The following is a 14,026-nucleotide window of genomic DNA, read 5'->3' on the forward strand; positions in this document are numbered from 1 at the left end:
TTCTGATATTTTAGACAACCTAAATAATTAAGTATAATGTTTGTCTATTTTTCAACTATTAATTTATTATTTATTCATGATTTTTATTATTTATGCTTTGTTATTATTTAACGCTACTTGTTTTTAATTACTTATATGCGGTAAAAAATAGAACGTATACTTTTATATATGGATAACACATTCGTTTTACGCTTTAAAACAAATGGCCAAAATAATGTTATGCAATATAATAAGCTCAAGTGCATTTAAAGGCGCCAGAAACGACAACAAACTGTGACGGGAACGATGACTTGACTCTAATAGCAATGCACATAATTCATCAAGATTTTATTTGCCCTCATTTTTCCCTTTTCTGATCATTAACGATGTAATTAGTTGTCATGATTAAGGCGAAGAGAACATATGCAACAGTTTAAAAATGCAAAGACGAATGATTGATTCGCCCTGTTTGTCATGCACTGACGTTTACGCATCTTTGATTTCCATCTCTCTCTCTCTTTCGCTCTCCCAATCCCTATTAGATAAACCCAGCACAAACGCAGAAAATTATTTTCAAGTCATGATTTAAAATGCAGATATGAAAATGAAGACTTGAAATGTCAAGTTTACACATAAATTGCGCTCTGTAAAATCCAGAAACTCTCGGATTGATATTCCTAAGGTAACGCGTCTCTTAGCATCTCTACATTAGTTATGATGAGCTGGTTCACGCCTTTCACTACATGACGCGTTCTCTGAGTGGTCAGTTGTCCGATTTTACGCACTAGAATCTCAGCACTGCTAATTTAATTTCATGTCTCAATGCCAACACCAGCCCGAACGCACATGTCAACGCTTTTCTGGGGTGCTGGAGACAGACAGGCCCTCCTCACCCTTCTCCGAGCAATTTTATCACGGCCAAGCCTCACCTCCAGCTTCTCTGGAGTTTGTGCAGGTGTCATTTCTGCTTTAAGATTCAAAAACTGGGCTTTTGGATGATCTGGCCGTACGCAAAGATGCAAATGGGAAAGTCGTGGTGCGCTGGTATGATGCGTGGAAGGGACATCTGGGCACTGGCCATCTGACTGACTTTGCCTTGACATCTGGGAAAGCCACTGGTGTGTGGCACGCGAATCGGTTGATGTCGCTATTTAAATGCAAATTTGTTGGGGATCATTGGAGCCTCACCCCGTAAATTCACACAAAAGGAACACTTCACACACAATAAGGAGGAGGGTCGTTTCTTCGGGAGGTCTTGGCAACGCCGAACAAATCTTATTCAAACCCACACACACCTTCTGCATGACTAACTTTTCCTTTGTCCTGCGCTCTCGGTTAGTACATCTCCCCAAATAAGATCTAACATGGGCAGACAGAATAGAGCTCAATCCGCAGCGTTCACTTTAAAGAAATAAAGGTTCCAGTTAGAAACATAAAGCTTTTATATGTCATGTTTTCAACAAAAATTAAGAAATAAGAGTGATTATTATATTATAATGTTACATCGACATTTTAAAAATAAAAATCAACAATTAAATATCTAAATATTTAATACATGAATATTTATTATTATTATTATTATTATTATTATTATTATTATTATTATTATTGGCTAACTTTTTTCTCTACATAAAATGTTTTATGCAATATTGTAGCTGCGCTTTTAATCTTCCACATTTTTTGCATAACAAAAACTGACATCTGACACTTGCGAAATGCAAAAAAAAAAAAAAAAAAAAAACGCAATTAAAGCCGTTCTCCAAATAAACATGCCGGATGTTTCGTGTCATAAAACAGAAATTTGTCCCGCACCTTATTTTCAAACGGCGTGGAGTGAAAGTTGCTGAATTAAAGAGCGCATTTTGCACGCTTTGGCTCCGGGCTCCAGATGAGCCTCAGAAATGAGCCGAGATGGATTCAGGCGAGCAGCTGATTCTCCAGTCTCCGGCCAGATGGCTTCTGAACACAGATTTGCATTCATTTTCGCCTAATATCTTCCAAAATAGAGGGGCAGCTGCATTTGTTGTCAAATAAGGTTTAAAACTCCTTTTTAGGACGGGATCGTTACCTACGCGATGGGATTGTTGAACTTCTCTAGTCAACAGTATCAGATTTAAAGGGATTTAGACTAAAACCCTAATTTGGTAATCAGATTGAAATCGCTTTGGTGTGTAATCTGTATTAGAGATACTGCAGATTAGGCCTAGAGTTAGCAAACCTGAAATATTTATTATGGCAATATACAAGAATAACAAAATTATCATTTGATACAAACGTTAAATGATAATAAAAAAAAAAAAAAAACAGCACATGCCAAATAGGTCTCCGGATGCATTAGATTTATTAGTACACGCGTCATTTTTTTTTCTTTTTTTGAGAACAATGATTTATAATAACATTTCACGAGATTAAGATGAACGTATAATAATAATAATAATAATAATAATAATAATAATAATAATAATAATAATAGTAATTACAATAATCATTCAATGGCTAGAGTGTCATTTAACATTAGTTCACACAGGCATTCAGCGTATGCATAGATCAAAGTCAATGCGAATCATAGACACACACAAAAAAAGCATATCAATCTTAAATTGTCGTAAAATATAATTTTATTACTTACGTATTTAATTAGACGACGATGCAATGTGATGGATTTTGAGTCGAGGCAAGAGCAACAGCTTTGATAATTCACTTATCTTTGGCAATAGTCATTAACCCCCAACACTAGCAGAATAGATTGCTGTGTAAAACACATCTCTCTTCTCCTCTCTCCGTCCATCCATCCATCCCTCCCTCCAGCGCACATGGTCCCCAGATAACCAACATCGGACTTCCATTTTCTCCTTTTAATTCAAATATTAACATACATGCAGAGTCTGCCAATATCGAAGACACGAGCACCTTAGCAAATGAAAGAAAGAAAATGACCCTTATTGTCCCGATAAATGATTATATTTTTATTACAAAAGACATCCTACTTCTTGCGCATAGAAGGAGAGGGTGGACGCAATGTTTCCCCCGAGTCCTTTCACAGTTTCAGATGTAATTCTGCAATAATTTACAAAATTAACGCGTGTACGCGCTAGGACTAGGAGTTTGGCATCGCCTCGGCTCGCTCCACGAACGCAGAACGCAAAGTGTGTTTTAGGTTGGAGCAGTCAATGTTGCCATAATTTAGGACGCGCGCATTACGCCATTATGCAGATGCCCAGGGTGTTTATTATAAGGAGCATCTAGTCTTAAAATGCCAGTGCACCTTCTCGACTTGAGAGTAATCAGAGGAGAAACCGGTGAATCGATTTGCGTTTGTCAATTAGGCGCCAGGGACGTTTGGCACTGTCATTGCGACGATGGCCTTTCTGTTTTCTTTTTAATTCTGGAAAGCTGCTAGGAATTGGGTGGTCAGTGCTCCTTTTTTTATTATTATTATCGTTATTATTTCTATCCCCCCAACCCCACCACCCCCCTCTTTTGCACTCTATAAACTTGCATGGCAGTTTTAACCTCGCAGGATATATAGTTCCTGCGCGCCGCGCGCTTTATTTGCCGGCTTTCATTATCATTCATTTTTTTGTTCCTCTCTGATGATTACTTGACATGATGTTCACTGGAAAAGCAGCAGCAGCGGCAGTGACTCCACTCGCGTACGTACTCACGGTCCAAGCTTAAAGCCCAGCGACAGGAAGCGTCAATCCTCTCCATGTATGGGCAAAGCCCCGCCCACGTGCGCGTCATCCTCTGACAGCGTGGATCCCGTGGGTCTGGAGTTTTTGGCTCCCGGGAAAGGTTCCAGTCCTGGGGGATAGAGGGTTGAGTTTTGTATGCTTCCATCCATTCTGCAAAGACGCGCTAAAGGCCCCTCATCATCCTCTCCCGTGTCCGGGAACACCTCCACGGTGATCATTTACGCGTTTATTTGTCTTTTGGAGCCAGAAGTGGTGGATTCAGCAGTGTCCCGAAGCCTTTTTTGATGCTGTTGTTATAGGATGCCACCAAGCTAAGAGCATCATCACCATCATCATCATCATCATCAACAACAACAACAACAAGCGAAAGTTGCAAGAAATGTTTAACTGAATTAAAACAAGTCGAATATCCCGGCTATTTGCGCGACTTGTTCCACGGGAGGATCTCTCATCTATCCAAACAAGCTGCTGGAGAGGCTTGAGAATCTTTTACGCGCTGAATCGTTCATGTGGTGCCAACGCAGGACGGACTGAAGAAGGAGTCGGGACTGCTTTTTTTTCTCTTCTCTTCTTTTCGACAAATCCCAAACAAACTCTCACGGCTATCCGAAGGGGCTCTCGGAGAAACGACGCGCCCTCGCTCACACTCTCATTTCATCTCTTTGGCTGGAAGTGGGTTGCACGCGAACTGTTTTAATGTTTGGTATTCAGGAAAATATACCGAGAGGGGGAACCACTATGAAAGAGGAACCGCTGGGCAGTGGCATGAATCCGGTCCGATCGTGGATGCACACGGCTGGGGTGGTGGATGCGCACACGGCCGCCCAGAGGTACGTTTGCCAAATCATCCGATTTTTTAATGCATTTCTCAGATCGACCCCTAAATCCCCAATATGCCATGTATCAATTACACTCTCCCCATGCACCTCTTCGCCGCTTTCCCCTGTTCATTACATCATATTACAGTTTAAGTGACAAATCAAGAATTCTCCCATGTTTTCATTCTATCTACATCTATCTGTATCTCAAGTGTGTACGCCTGTTGTTTTAACCCACACTGGTGTCTTGTTTTCCCCCGCAGTGGAGTTGGTCTGGCACGGGCGCACTATGAGAAACAACCGCCATCCAACCTCAGAAAATCCAATTTTTTCCACTTCGTCCTGGCGCTTTATGACAGACAGGGACAGCCAGTGGAGATCGAAAGGACAGCTTTTGTGGACTTTGTGGAAAAGGAGAAAGTAAGCGCCACTCTGGAATACTGCTTTGAATTTTCAGCTAAAAAAGTTCCACATCTAGAATCTTTGGAAACACGTGCGCCGTAAAGCACTTTTGACGGATATCACAGAAAAGCAAAACACTAAACTAAATAGATACATGCATTACACACATTATTGCCGGGGATTGATACAAACTAGAAGTAGAGTTGCTGGATGAAAGCGTAAATGTGTTTCGGAGAACATGCATACAGACAAAATGCATGCATTTTATAAATATACAAAAATAAAATCTCAGCATTCCAGTAATGCCAATCTGACCCCAAACAAATGCTTATTTTCAGGAACCTAACAGTGAAAAAACTAACAATGGGATACATTACAAACTACAACTATTGTACAGCAACGGTAAGTGTAAATTTCTCTGTGTAGATTTACAAGTGTTTTCTTCACTCAGTGGAGTCATATTGACTTACATTTAGTTTACTTAAAATATGTTCAGTTTATTCCACAAATGTATTTCTAGTATAAAGCAAACCTTCGATTATAGTATATATAAATATTTTAAATAGTACATTTCAGGAATACATTCTGATTTTTTTCCCCGAGGAAACTTTGTGTAGATTTTTTTTCCTTCACAAGACTTTTTCCACATTGAAAAACACAAATAATTTCCCACAGGCGTCAGAACAGAACAGGATCTTTATGTACGGTTAATTGATTCCATGACAAAACAGGTAAGCACATTTATATATTTTCTCTTGCGTGCGTGTGTGTGTGTGTGTTTGTGTGTATTTAGTATATTTTATAACGTGTATGTTTAAGTTTCAGTTAAACATGCTTCGGTCACACACTGCCACATTTCTCTTAGTAAATACAGATTTAAGTAAATGCGTATTCTCGGAGATGCAGAGCATTTTATTCTTATTACTGAATAAAATAACTCGATTTATTCACATGTAGTAGTACTACTACTGTGGACACTGTAATGTAAAGCCGTGTCTCTGTTTTGGACTGCTCTGATTAATGGGGGGAGGTTATTTAGCAGATTTAATTTAATATGAATCACATTACCACGTTTTTCTTCTCGTGTAGCTTCATGGTAATTTATTGCGAATTAATGAAAAAGCGGGGGAGACAAGAATGTGAATATATATTTTAATTACGCATTTAAAAATAAAATGTATATATCTATATTTATTGATGATAAATGCAAAATAATCTAAATTGTTCTCTATAATTTTCGGGATTAGTTTTTTTATCAAGCATGTTACAGTTTTACCCTCGCACATGAAACATAATAGTCAAAGCCCATATTTGAGTATTGCGCTCAATAAGGCTGCATCTTTTAAATCGGTTTATTTTTCTTTCTTTCTTTTTGGATTTAGATCATGTGCGTATAATTGCGAATCACAAAAATGTTATTTTAATGCATTCATATATAATATATAGTTTTAATTAATAACTGCGCCTTTTATGATATAACAATAATTTTAAAGCGCGTCTTTCATTGTCAGTGCAATATTTATTAATTGCCATGCACTTACTATATTTAAGTGTGTCATTTAGATCGCGCTGTCGCACGTGAAAACTCACTTTTGTTGTGCTGTAATCAAATCTGGTTGAAGGCATAAAAATAAAACGCCAGACGTGAGACTGACACTTGAGTTCATATTGTACTCAGATGTTCTCTGAAATCACTCTCAGCTCATTTTCTATTGTCCATTTCAGGCGCTAAAGTAAAGAAAAGGGCGGATCTTTAGCTTGATTTTGAAGCTCTTGTCATCTGTAGTTTATCCATAACACGAGAGAAAATATGAAGGTTTTGTATGAGGCGCCTCTGAATAGAGATGAACATGATCAAAGAGTCAATGGTGCTGAACAGCCACTTAACGCTTTTCCTAATATTTTCAGCGAGAGGCAGAAAAATAAATAGGGACACAACAAATAATTTGTGATAAATTCTACACAGTGCGTATTTAGCTGTTTGCAATTTTTAGATTTGGCATAAGCGTTTTAATTGTACATGTTTGTTATATCTTAATAGATTTTCATTAACAAAATTAATGTAATGAGAATGTGCAAACCAGCGTTTGGTTCGGCATGCATTTGATAAATTAGGATTTAAAAGTTTGCTAATTATAAACATGCATTATCATATTTTTTAATGCAATTAATTTATTTTTATGCCATGTTTATTTAGGCACATTGCACGTATTTTTATTCCCAACCACTTGTATTTAATTTTAGTATACTAATAATTTTGTACCTGTATAGCTATATGAATGAATGGTACTGTTTTTATTTTTTAATATAGTGATAAACTGTGCAAGAGCGCATTCAATGAGCCACACGGATCCCACGGAAGGACGCGTTGGAGTGCGCTCTTGCACAGTACATCATAACGGGAACAGGGCAAACAGGGAGGGAGGGAGAGAAAGAGAGAGAGAGAGTGAGAGAGAGAGGGAGAGAAGGAGAGAGTGAGACAGAACGCGCAAAAAGCACCAAGGCCCGTGCGCACCTACAGCTCCAAACGCCATCTGTTAAAGCCAATGCTCAAAAATTACTCAAGCGTACCCCCCGACACCGCTTTTTATCTAAAGAAAAATCATTGTTAGCGGCTCAAAATAAACAACAGATTGCCCATTAGCACTCTACCCCTAAATATCTGCAGATTATAACCGCGTTGATGTGTACGGTTATGGGTATTATTTACCGCGGCCATCTGCGTCGGAGAAGCGACATCTATGTGATTTCTATTATCATTCCACAAATAAATAGCGCAAAGATCTAAACAGAAGCATATGCGACTCTTCATTTCTAAAGTGATATGCATGTGGTATAATTTGTCATCGCAACGACGGGCCAAGTGTTGCTATTCATTTCAAACATCATATTTATTTATGCAAATTAATAACACAAAGGTTATCTCTCTAGAACGTGGACATGTGTGTGTTGGTTTACAGATAAAGCATTGTTTAACAATTTATGTGGGCTAAATGGATTTTATTTACGCACCTTGTCTTGTCGATTATTAATTGATGAACCCGAACTTTGTGCTATATGAACACATTTAATGATTGTCCGTTTAATTTCAGTTTATTTGTTTATGCAGAATAGCTGCAGTTTTGTGTTTTATATTTTGAATGCTTCATTTAAATATAACCTGCCTGTTTAAAAATGTCACTTTTATTTCAAGGCTATTATTTATGAAGGACAAGACAAAAACCCAGAAATGTGCCGAGTTCTTCTCACACACGAAATTATGTGCAGGTAAGAAAACACGTGTTTTTGACATTTTCATTTAATTATAAAGCACAACATTTGACTGCGTAATTGCATTTTATTAGGCATAATGTCTTGTCATGTTTTCATAAATGCATAACGCACATGATGTAGGCCCATCCAAGCCTCCCAGCATCAGCCTTACAGAAAATCAATGAATCCCTGAATAGATCTGCCTGGATGCGCTGAAAAGAATCCAAATGTTCAGAATTGTCAGCCGGCTTATGCGTAATGATTTACGGTTCGCTTTGCGCCCTGTTCTGCGAGTTTCAGAAGTTCTACTTCAAAAGCGCATTTTCCCCGGATCATTAGGTGACATCGGACTTGAGAAGGATCTCACTGGACTTTTAACACTATAGAGGATGAATCTGAATTCGCACACAGAGGTCAACGCAAATGCACTCGGGCATTTTGGAAAGCGCTTTTCATCCTCAGCCGTTTAACAGTGCGTCACTTTAGCTGTTCGGATTTGTACGCGCACACCTCAGAGACATCCTGCGGTTATTTTAAAACTTAAAATGACAACAAATAAAATAACTGCACTGGAGGAGAACCCGACGCCCATGGAAACAAGCATCCGCTTGTCCACCAAATCAGAAAAGAATCAGAACCTTGCAGGTCTCGCCACATCAACATAACAACAATAGCAACTTTTAGGCGTCTCCTTTACCCATGAAAAAAGTTGCATGCACCGCACTGTGTTGCTTCCGTCTAAACCGCACAGATGCGTTTCCGAGTCCCAAGCAGAGGTCCATAGACATACCTTAATCACTTTAGCTGTCAGCTTTAAGGAGCTTTACGCGTTTTCCATACCATATGGTGTTAATTTAGCTCACTTAGACATGTAACCATTATACAAGTGGGCTTCTTTAAATTCAAGAGGCATAACATTTTTTTCCCCTCTGTAATTTCAACATTAATTAAAGAAAGCATAATGGAAGCATCTTCAGGGCCTCAAAATGGAGGCATTGGCACATTGTAGGAGACTGATGGAGGCTTTTTGAGCTGGTAATTAATAAGTGCCCCACAGAAATCCTGGTTGAAGGTGGCATCTTGCATCCTCTCCAGACACAACAGCTTGACAATTAGAGGTAAACAAAAGCTGGGGCTGAGAGAGAGCTTTCCCCCCTCCCAGCCTCCTGGCACCCCCTCTCCTCCTCTCAGCACTAAGACAAACACCAAAAACATGCTGTTTTCCCTCCTTCAGCCACAGCGCCGGGCTCCGTGTTTACCCGCCGCCCGCATCTGCGAGAACCACAGCCACCAACAACACCATCAGGCTCAGCCAGAACCTACGCCAAACACCTCAGCGGTTAGCTAGAAAAGAGGACGGGAGAGAGTGTGTGTCAGATGAATAAATCTAAACACACGGTGCTCAAAGACGATAGACACATGCAAGCTGTTTGCTGATTCTCTAATATCTCTTGTCTCCTTTTCTCTCTCTCTGTGTGCTCTTCTCCCCAAGTCGGTGTTGTGACAAAAAAAGCTGTGGAAACAGGAACGAGACGCCCTCAGACCCCGTGATCATCGACAGGTAAGACTCTCTTTGATTCCTGTGAGTGTAAGGCGCTGCGGCCTCAGAGTTTGCCTGGCCTGGGTTTGCCCCTTGTTGTTGTGCGGTGTGTGCCGCGCAGGTGGGTTGATGTGGAAACCCGGGGGTGTCTTTAGGGAGCGTGTAATTGCTGGTGAGTTGTCAGGGAAGTGCTTTCCTCCAGACTTGCAAGCAGTTTACCACATCTAGAGAGCGTTTGGCATTACATTCATGATTCTTTCATCCTAATTTGTTAACAACAGCTCTGCTTATCTTCTCTGTAAACAGCGCCTCTTGCTTGGCTTTGTGGCATGACTGTGTGCCGTGGCAGAGCAGTAACGTTGCAACGTCTGCAAGCGTGCATTTGTTCAAGGCAAAAGGCGTCTTTACGTTGCACTCTGTAGTGCTGCCGGTGGGAAATGAGTAATGTTTCTGGGCTGGCTGTTGGCGGTTGCATGTTGATCACATTAGGGAAAGCGTGTTCAAACACACCAGCTCCTGCCGAGTGGGTAATTGACGTCCTTTCTTTTTTTTCTGCAGCTTATGTTTCTCTTTGTGAGTCTGGCTCAAGGTTACACTTACTCTGCGAGACTTACACTTCTTCCTTTTTGTCCAATTATCCCTGCGGTGGCAGCATGTACGTGGATTACGGCAGGGCAGGTCTTGGACTCGCGGCTGAAACGGTAAATGTGACAGGGAGCGCTGGCTGCTCGAGTCCGGGCCTCTTGGAGATTAGTGAGCTAGAACAAGCCTACCTTGCTTCATAAAGCCAGGAGTCTCTCTGTTTCCATCTGCTGTAAAGAGCCATGAATAACCAGCAAGCGCTGCCAGCAGCGAGAGTCTCTCTCTTTCTCTTGTTTTCTCGCCGTAGCTGTAGCAAAGTTATCTCCAGATCACGAACTTGCCTGTCCACTGAGTGAGAAATTAGATTGGGGGGTGAGATGATGGGTAAAGCTGGGAACGAAATATGCGCCACCAGTGGATAGCAATGCTAATGTTTGACTTGCTGAAATAGCTGTTTGCTTAGCAGGGAATGTTTGGTATCTGACAGAGGGAACATCTCTCTTATTAGTAATCAAATAGCAGTGACCAGTTGCCGCTGTCACTCACTGTGCATGAAGTGTGTGAAGCATTGGAAAAAAGGACTCATGCCCTGTGTGTCGAAATGATGGTCGTGCTTGCGCGTTTGGAGGTCTAAGCGTTTCCCGCTCTCATGTCATGTGGTCATAATGTGGAAACCCTGCCGTACTACAGACTATTTTCAGAGAAACACTTCAAGTGAGGAGAGCTCTGTTGTAAAACCAAGTAAGCAGTCTTGATTTCTGCTTCCTATACAGGCAGCATCTAAACCAGGGATCACCAAACTTGTTCCTGGAGGTCCGGTGTCCTGCAGATTTTAGCTCCAACACTAATCAAACACACCTGAACCGGCTAATCAAGGTCTAACTAGGTATACTTGAAACACCCAGGCAGGTGTGTTGAGGCAAGTTAGAGCTAAACCCAGACAGGAACCGGACCTCCATGGAACGAGATTGGTGAACCCTGATCTGAACCATAGGTCTCAAATTGGATTCCTGGAGGGCCGCAGCTCTGCACAGTTTTACTTCAACCCTAATCAAACACAGCTGATGCAAATAATCAAGGTGTTCAAGACTACTAGAGACAATTGAGCAGGGGTTGGAGGTGGTTGGAGCTAAACTATGCAGAGCTGCGGCCCTCCAGGAATCAAGTTTGAGACCATTGATCTAAATTAAAAGTTCTAGACAATAAGAGATACATTAGGTCAAGCGGTACATATTTTTTAAAGATTTGTACTTCATTTACAAACTACTTAGCCTTGAATGACTGATGCAAACTTGACTGAAAAGTTGTACATAGGAAGGAAATATTTTTTTTACATTAGCATAACGATGCCTTAAAATGTTGCCTACGTAGGCAAACCCCTAGGTTTTGGGGCAGAGCTCTCAGTTTAACCTGTTTTAGTGAGGAATAAAGATTCCTTACATCTTCTTCTTTTGTAAACACCCTCAAAGAGTGCGAATCAATCCCAGCAACCTTGGTTATCTTTGCATTAAATGATTAGCTTGTTTAAACAGACGTGCTGAAGAGCTCTGACAGTGTGCGAACAGTAATTAGTTACAGGACCGACATTCATGCACTCACTGTAACTCAACCGCAAGAGAAAGAAAAGCTAGTGGGGGGAGAGAGAGAGAGAGAGAAAAAAAGAGGAGTCCCGGCGAGGAGGAGGAGGATTTGTTTTGGTTTTCTGAACAGAAGATAAAACACATATCACTTCCTCTTAGCAGATCCTGAAAAGAGTCTCAGGCAGTCAGAGTCGATTCTCCCCACCAACTTAGGCTTATACGATGTATTTACCTTTAAAAGGAAAAAACATGAACACTTTACAGCAGGGTTTCGCTGATATTTACCGCATTGACTCTTCCCATAAATTGCTGGGCTTTGTATTGTGCCTAAATAGAGGTGGACGGATCAGATGTCTTGGCGCTTTGTGCTTCAATCTGGTGAACAATATGTGTAACACTAGTAAAAGAGGAAAAGGAGAACAGTGCAAAGAAGGTCTGATACTCTGAAAAAGGAGGGATATTGTGGTAGGTTGAAACGGCGAATAAAAAAAGCTCACATTTTGATTGTGAGGCGTCTGAAAGACTCGAGAGGATCATTTTCATAGAGGGGCGATCCGTTCTGTCGGATCACAAAAGCAGATGTGCTTCATTAGCCGACTGCATTGTCTGCATATCACAACTGTGAACAGATGATTTTATCCAACGCTCAGAGAACAAGGCGGCTGAGAGAGGCTGGAATGCATGGAAACATGAACCTCAAATGACTGAAGCGTTTGTGCAGGTGGGGTGTATGATATAAAGCTAATTTGTAATCACAAAGCCAATCCTGTGGGGTAATGTCTTGTTAGGTCCGTCTTTTTTTCTGGTCTCTGAGGAAAAAGTGGAACGCTACAGTACACAAGGGAGTTTCATGCGAAGCTAAAATATAGCATGCTCAGTCACCGTTTATAAACGCCTTTTGAGTGCACGTGCACTAGATCCAAAGTGACACCGTATGAGTGGACGAGGAAGGGTCAATTGCATTGCAATTAAAATAGTTAACTAGTGTGACTAGTTAGATAGACAGATAAAGAGATACTGTAGGTAGATAGATAGAGATAGATAGATAGATAGATAGATAGATAGATAGATAGATAGATAGATAGATAGATAGATAGATAGATAGATAGGTAGGTAGGTAGGTAGACAGACAGACAGACAGACAGACAGACAGACAGACAGACAGACAGACAGACAGACAGACAGACAGACAGACAGACAGACAGACAGACAGATAGATAGATAGATAGATAGATAGATAGATAGATAGATAGATAGATAGATAGATAGACAAATAGATAGACAGATAAAGGGAGAAAATGTTCTGCTAAACAGGGCTATGGTGACCAGAAGATCTGGTGATCCATTATCAATAACGTTTTCAGCCACATTCTCCCAGATGGCACATGGGCCAGGCATACTGCTCGTTGGCACAGGCTTGGACAATAACTGGCACCCGCTCGCTTCTGGCATTTTCAATGGAGTTTAGGAGACTTATCATTCCAAATGTGTCCTATTTTCCTGTAGTCAAGCCAGACATCTGTTTATACTATTTCTCTTGGACTTTGGTGCAGCTTTAGGTTCTTCATGAGAAGAAGAAAAAAACATTGAGAGAAACTCGGTTGTATTTCACAGCTGTTACAAAATTTCAACCTCGACGGATCTTTAAATATTTTACAACCCGACCCTGTTTCACCATAGATTATTCATTGGTATTTTTGAAAGATAGATTGAGCCTCAGAAATGAGTTCTTCGGCTAGTCCTGAACTCTTGTAGGTGATGTCTTGAACACACATGTCAAGAGCGAGGCGTTGGATCATTTACCGCCCCCATATCGGTCCGAGAACTAATAATACCTCTCTGACTCAAGAGCGATCAGGGTTTTCCTAGCCAACCGATCTCCCTTTCACTTCCTGTCAGAAAGGTCAAGACATGCTGACCTCTGACAGCCAACCCCCTCCCTCAACTGAATAATTCATGAGATTGACTTTTTTTTTGACAGAGTACACAGTTGTGTAGCAGGACGGTTTATGTAGCTCATTTCGCCAAGGCTCCTGCACCTGTTCGGACCGCGTGGTATTTGGGTCCCAGTGCTGATTTAGCTAAACATTCATTAATTTTTTTTCATACCGGAGGACCTTTCCAGAAGGGATTACGCTTGGTTATTAGCTAGGTCTTCCTGGAGCCATATGCCGAGGA

General features: G+C 40.8%; 1 protein-coding gene across 24 annotated transcripts in view; it reads left to right on the forward strand.

Moving 5' to 3' along the window:
- Positions 1-3,779: 3,779 nt before the first annotated feature.
- Positions 3,780-14,026, forward strand: part of ebf3a (EBF transcription factor 3a) — a 142,605-nt gene continuing 132,358 nt past the window's right edge. For 23 of the 24 annotated variants that reach the window (XM_009306901.4, XM_009306905.4, XM_009306906.4 and 20 more), the window contains exons 1-6: positions 3,780-4,504; positions 4,756-4,912; positions 5,233-5,296; positions 5,570-5,625; positions 8,088-8,161; positions 9,639-9,707. In XM_009306901.4, coding sequence (XP_009305176.1) covers positions 4,371-4,504; positions 4,756-4,912; positions 5,233-5,296; positions 5,570-5,625; positions 8,088-8,161; positions 9,639-9,707 — 554 coding nt within the window. In that variant the 5' untranslated portion in view covers positions 3,780-4,370. 24 annotated transcript variants of the gene reach the window in all.

This window comes from Danio rerio, chromosome 12, assembly GCF_049306965.1.
Source record: "Danio rerio strain Tuebingen ecotype United States chromosome 12, GRCz12tu, whole genome shotgun sequence".
NCBI lineage: Eukaryota > Metazoa > Chordata > Actinopteri > Cypriniformes > Danionidae > Danio > Danio rerio.